We start from the raw sequence: 6,286 nt of genomic DNA on the forward strand, positions 1-6,286 counted from the left end.
TGCTGTCCCTGTGTGTGCTGAGTCGCCTCATTCTGCATTTCGGGTACCCGTAGGTGGTCTGCAAATTTTGTTTGATGCTGTCCCATGTGAACACAGACTGTACTATTCCCCTCTGCAGCTGATGTGCTGACTCTGACATCCTGCAGGTGTTAGCGGATCTCCTCCCGTCCTAAAAAAAAAAAAGCCACTTTACCCCCATAAAGGTAAAAGTTATAGAATCGCTAATCTCCACCCACATAATATTTATACATGGCGGCAACAATCAGCTCCTACGAGAAAGTATATTTAGACACCAAGGCAAAAAAAATGGTGGTAAATGACTTATCCAAGTCCTGGAAATTGGGGGGTGGAGGGTATCATGTTTAAAGTGAGACTGTCACCTGGAATATGCTGGACACATTGTAATACTGTAGAGCGGAAGGAGCTGAGCAGAATGATGTATAGTTTTATGGGAAGAGATTAAAATGTGGCCATTTAATTCCATTCTAAGGCTACTTTCACACATCAGGTTTTCGGCGTCAGGCGCGATCCGGCGTCGTGCCGGAATGCCAGATCCGGCAAATGTTTTGTAAAACCTGATGTGCCGGATCCGGTTTTCTGCCGGATCCGTCTTGTTCTTGACAGACAAAACCGGATCCGTCTCATCCGGTTCATCCATTTTTCTAGCCGTTTTTCGACGGATTACGCCGGATCTGGTTTTTAAAATTGACCCTTGTGGCCTTCCGAACGGGATTGGCTACTGGAAAACTATATATAGCATGTTCCTACAGCCCTTCTTTGACAGGTTGTAGTGGGCAGAGCTACTGAGCATGCTCAGACCAAAAAAACCGGATCCGGCCACCGGATCCGGCTTTCCCCGGATCAGGCGCATTGCGGCGCTCATAGGCTTTCATTGTGTGAAAAAGCCGGACGTGCCGGATCCGGCGTGTCCGGCTTTTTCGCCGGAGACAAAAAACGTTACAGTAGCCGTTTTTTCCAGACGCCGGATCGCGACACATTGCCGGATCCGGCGAAAACCGGATGAAACGCATGGCCATCCGGCGAGATCCGGCGCAAATGCAAGTCAATGGGGGGGAAACCGGATCCGGCATTGCATTTCGCCGGATCCGGTTTCTGTCAAAAGCGCCGGATCGCGCCTGACGGCGAAAACCTGATGTGTGAAAGAGGCCTTAGAGTCAGCAGTCAATCACTGACTAGGGCCGCCCACTGGACTCCTAAGCCCAGAATGAGCAAGGATTTAATTGAAGAAGTTAGTAAGTTGTACTAGATCTTTTCCTATAAGCGTATATATATCAATCTGCTCTGTCTGCCGATGTGACACCACGCTGAACATGAGAAAGTATTGGACAGAAATGTTAAACCTGGCAGATTTCTTTCCAGTCAGTCGGGTAAAACAATCATCTCATCCAATGAACATACTTCTTTAGCAATTGCAATTCTATTTAGCAGTGGTTACGATGTGCCCCAATTCCTCAGATACTGAGCAGCACGTATCGCTAGATCACATTAGCAGCGACTATTTGGCAGTATTAGTCCCCATTTATCGGTGGCTGTCACTTTTTAACAATATCGATCAATATTTAGAATAATTCTTAACACTACTGAGCAGTGATGATCTCTATTTGGCAGCATTAATTACTATTTAGCGGAGGTTCCCACGTTTTGGCAGTATTTATTACTATTAGGGTAGGTTCACAGGAGCATAGAAAAAAAAATCAGAATTTAATCCAGAAAAGTGACGATTTGTTTCTCCCTTGTCATCCGTTTTTTTTACAGCAGATATTAACCATTTATTGGACCATTTACAGTTTCCTATGATACAGAACTGCAATGTATCACAATGTATCCTTAAATATCGGGTTCTGTACTGTGGCTCCGTACGGCATCCGATTGTTTTTTTTTTTTGCGCACCCATAGACTTGAATGGGTGAGTGTCCCATTTATGGAACAAATTAGTGCATGCTGCGATTATATTTCACACTCAGATTCAATCAATGAAATAAATCGCTCATCTGCATTGCCCCACTGAGTAATATTGCTCCAAATACGGTCCTTTTTTTCTTCACGGACACAAATAGGAACGAAAATACGATAATGTGAACCTGGTCTTTCAATGGTTATCAGTCACTATGTAGCAGCATTTTGTTTTCCACTGTTGAGTCCGAAGAGAATGAGCTGCAATGCCAGACATAGCCTAAGGACAGGGGTGGCGCTGTTTTAATAAAATATGACAAAAATTCCTTGTCCATTTATAACAGTTTATTCTTGCCCAACTGACCAGCTTCCACATATCAGACTGCTGCCTGCAGACAAGTTTTATCACCATCTGCAGCTTGCAGGGATTTGTAGTCCTGCAACAAGGAGAGCTAGTAGACCTGCAGAACATTGCTCTAAATGTTACAAATACATATTGGCAATCCTGCAGAGCATTACTCCTGATATATTGTTCCTCTCTCTGCTGAGATCTGCAGAGCATTACTCCACCCCCAACCCCATTGGTACAAACAACAGATTTGCAGACTATTGCTCTGTTTTGTCTCTCCATTAATAAATTCACCATACATCACTCATACAATATGTTCTTTAGGTACTGAAGACCATTGCTCGGTTTTATCTATTGCCTATCTATGTGGATAGATTTCACTTTACAGATCTGCAGATTATTGCTCTGTGTTATCTACCACTTTCATGCACCACACTGATTGATACTGAATTATTTTCCACCTTTCGTTCACATACTCTTCTGCAGACGATTGCACTGCTTTGTCTAGGATCTTCTTGCCTACATTAATGCATTTTCCATACATCACTCATACAATATATTGTGTAGGTTCTGCAGACTATTGCTCTCGTGCTCTGTTGTTCTGTTTTATCAGTTTCCACCTTTCTTCCACACACTCCTCTGCAGGCTATTACTGTTTTAGTTATCACCTTTCCTTTGAATCTACAGGTCATTCAGTGATCTGCACACTTTTGCTCTCTGTTACCTGCCACCTTTCTGCTACACGTTCTTTAAAACCTGCAGACTGTCGCATTATTGCTCTAATTCTCACTTTTATCTACCTCCTACCTGTGTACGGATACATTCTGCAAATCACTTTTTCAGACTATTGCTGTTTTCATTGCCACCTTCTATATACTTATTGATTTTGCAGATCATTCTCCCGATCACTTCTTTAGATGCCTGCAGACTATCACTCTGTTGCTCTATTGCTTGATGTTATCTACCACATAGATGATGCAGATCATTCCCTCAGAGGACTCTTGCAGACTATTGCTCTGTTTTCATTGCCTTGTGCACATTGATTTTCAGGCACCTGCAGACTATTGCACTATTTTAGCTACCATCTTCAGGCTATTGCACTATTTTAGCTACCACCTGCAGACACATATACACTTTTTCCTCTCCTTCCAGGACACAGAACAGCAATTTTTGGACATCCTGCAACTCAACTTATCATCTAGAACTACTACTCCTATCATCCCCAAACTCAATGCCAACCCTAAAAAGTGTCAACTCTAATAACTGTCTAATGTCATAGTCTCTAGGTCCATTCAGGAGACCCTCACAGTAACCTGTAACCCCTTCCACGGCCTCCCTAGTCCTGGCCAGCCTTACCTGGAGGTATACTTGTGGGTGCTGCCATCGTCATAGACAAAGGTCTGGTTGGTATAACACTCAGTGCACATCCTTCTGCCACACTCTCCTGGGTGAAGGTGGTGATGCTGGTGGGATGTGGACTTGTAGACACCTTGGAGGCTCCTTTCATTGTCTGAAAATGGCATCCCAGCAAGTGTGGTAGAGATGGCCACTACATGAAGTCCCTAGTTTTAGGTCTTAAGCTTGTCCCTAGTGGGTGTCAGAACATATGCCCCTTCTTCAGGTTGGGGGCTGATGTCCTGCAGGAGGAAGAGAAGCCAACCACAGACACTTCCATGTGTCCCTTTAAATGCTCAGTCCAGGCAGAGCTGTAAGCGCCAGGCTCCCTGCACCACCGACCTCAGTCACTAGTCCTGTGACTTTGATGCAATTGCTAGTAAGGACATTGTGGCAGCAGCCAGGAATGGATGGTGAGAATTCCTCCTCCAAGCCTTCATTTATCCATACACTCTTTCTTCTTTTGTTAAAAAACCCTTTTCCATCTCCTTAGAACTGATTGCCCGGTTCACACTGGGGGCTTAATTTTCCATAGAAGTCAATCCTATTGCCCCATCTGCTGGTCAGTTTGGGTAATGCATTAATTAATTGGAGCTGGCATGCTGGGGTTTGTAGTCTTGCAGTCGCTTGTTACTATCTACTCTTAATGAAATGCAGCACTAATCAAGGTCAATGACCCAGGATCTTACCATAACTCATCAGTGATGCCATTTTAATTTTTGCAATGGATTAGGAGAGGACACTATATTGTAATTGCCCTACTAATTACCACTTCACATGCTCACACCAGCAATGCTGGGCCCTCCTCCCCCCATGACTCAGTCCCTGCACATAGCCCTCCATCGGATATAGCTATATAACTGGATGTGTCACCTCACCACCATAGATGACACACAAGCCCTGCTGGGCCAGAAGCCGCACACTGCCTACAGCATACACAGCACGTGGGGATTCAGGGCTCAGAGGCTGGAGAATATGCTGGGGATTGGAGGTATCCAACAGCTGAACAGTTACAACTAGCAGCATACAGTGGCATGTAAAAGTCTTGGCACCCCTGGTCAAAATGACTGTTATTGTGAACAGTTAAGCAAGGTGAAGATGAAATCATCTCTAAAAGTCCTAAAGTTAAAAATGACACATTTCCTTTGTATTTTAGGCAAATATATATCAATCTATCTATCTATATTCATATTTTGCACTTTAATATTTACAAAAACGAAAATGAGCCGATGCTACGTTTTGGGCACCCTGCATGGTTAGTACCTAGTAACAACCCATTTTGAAAGTATCACAGCTTGTAAATGCTTTCTGTAACCTGACAAAAGTTTTTCAGTTCTTGTTTGAGGGATTTTCATCCATTCTTCCTTGGAAAGTTCATCCAGCTCTGTGAGATTCCTGGGTCGTCTTGCATACTCTGCTATATTGAGGCCTAGTCACAGATTTTCAATGATGTTCAGATCAGGGGACTGTGAGGGCCATTGTAAAACCTCCAGCTTGCGCCTTTTGAGGTCGTCTGTTGTAGATTTTGACGTGTGTTTAGGATCATTATCCATTTGTAGAAGCATCCTCTTTTCAACTTCAGCTTTGTTACAGATAGTGTTATGTTTGTATCAAGAATTTGTGGAAATTTAATTGAATCCATTCTTCCCTCTACCCACGAAATGTTCCCCGTGCCATTGGCTGAAACACAACCCTCAAAGCATCATTGATCCACCCCAATGCTTAATGGTTGGTGAGATGTTCTTTTCCTGAAATTCTGTGCCTTTTTCCCCACACATGCCTTTGATCATTGTGGCCAGAGTTCTATTTTAACCTCATCGGTCCACACGACTTGTTTCCAAAATGCATCAGGCTTGTTTAGATGTTCTTTTGCATACTTCTGATTCTGAATTTTATCATGAAGATGCAGGAGAGGATTTCTTCTGATGACTCTTCCATGAAGGCCATATTTGTGCATGTGTCACTGAACAGTAAAACAATGTACCACACATCCAGAGTCCACTAAATTTTTCTGAAGGTCTTTTGCAGTCAAGCGGGGGTTCTGATTTGCCTTTCCAGTAATCTTATGAGCAGCTCTCACTGAAATTTTGCCTGGTCTTCCAGACCTTATCTTGACCACCACTGTTCCTTTTAATTGCCATTTCTTAATTACATTTGGAACTGAGGAAAGGGCTACTTGAAAACTCTTTTAGAGATCATTTAATCTTCAACTTGCTGAGTTGTTCACAATAACAGTAATTTTAACCAGTGGTGCGCAAACATTTACATGCCACTGTACATACATTACTTATCCTGTACTGATCCTGAGTTACACCCTGTATTATACTCCAGAGCTGCACTCACTATTCTGCTGCTGCAGTCACTGTGTACATACATTACATTACTGATCCTTTACTGATCCTGAGTTATATCCTGTATTATACTTCAGAGCTGCCCTCACTATTCTGCTGGAGCAGTCACTGTGTACATACATTACTGATCCTGTACTGATCCTGAGTTACATCCTGTATTATACTCCAGAGCTGCACCCACTATTCTGCTGGTACAGTCACTGTGTACATACATTACATTGCTGATCCTGCTCTGATCCTAAGTTACATCCTGTATTATACTGGGTCGCCCTCCGTC

At 43.3% G+C, this 6,286-nt stretch overlaps 1 protein-coding gene across 3 annotated transcripts in view; it reads right to left on the minus strand.

Moving 5' to 3' along the window:
* Nucleotides 1-4,031, minus strand: part of KCNT1 (potassium sodium-activated channel subfamily T member 1) — a 275,208-nt gene extending 271,177 nt beyond the window's left edge. For 2 of the 3 annotated variants that reach the window (XM_073541141.1, XM_073541139.1), the window contains exon 1: nucleotides 3,620-4,031. In XM_073541141.1, the coding sequence (XP_073397242.1) occupies nucleotides 3,620-3,786 (167 nt within the window). In that variant the 5' untranslated portion in view covers nucleotides 3,787-4,031. The remainder of the gene's footprint in view (nucleotides 1-3,619) is intronic. The other variant, XM_073541140.1, reaches the window with a different exon arrangement.
* Nucleotides 4,032-6,286: the final 2,255 nt, after the last annotated feature.

This window comes from Dendrobates tinctorius, unplaced genomic scaffold (assembly GCF_039654945.1).
Source record: "Dendrobates tinctorius isolate UK_male_01 unplaced genomic scaffold, ASM3965494v1 ptg000120l, whole genome shotgun sequence".
In the NCBI taxonomy this organism is placed as follows: Eukaryota; Metazoa; Chordata; class Amphibia; order Anura; family Dendrobatidae; genus Dendrobates; species Dendrobates tinctorius.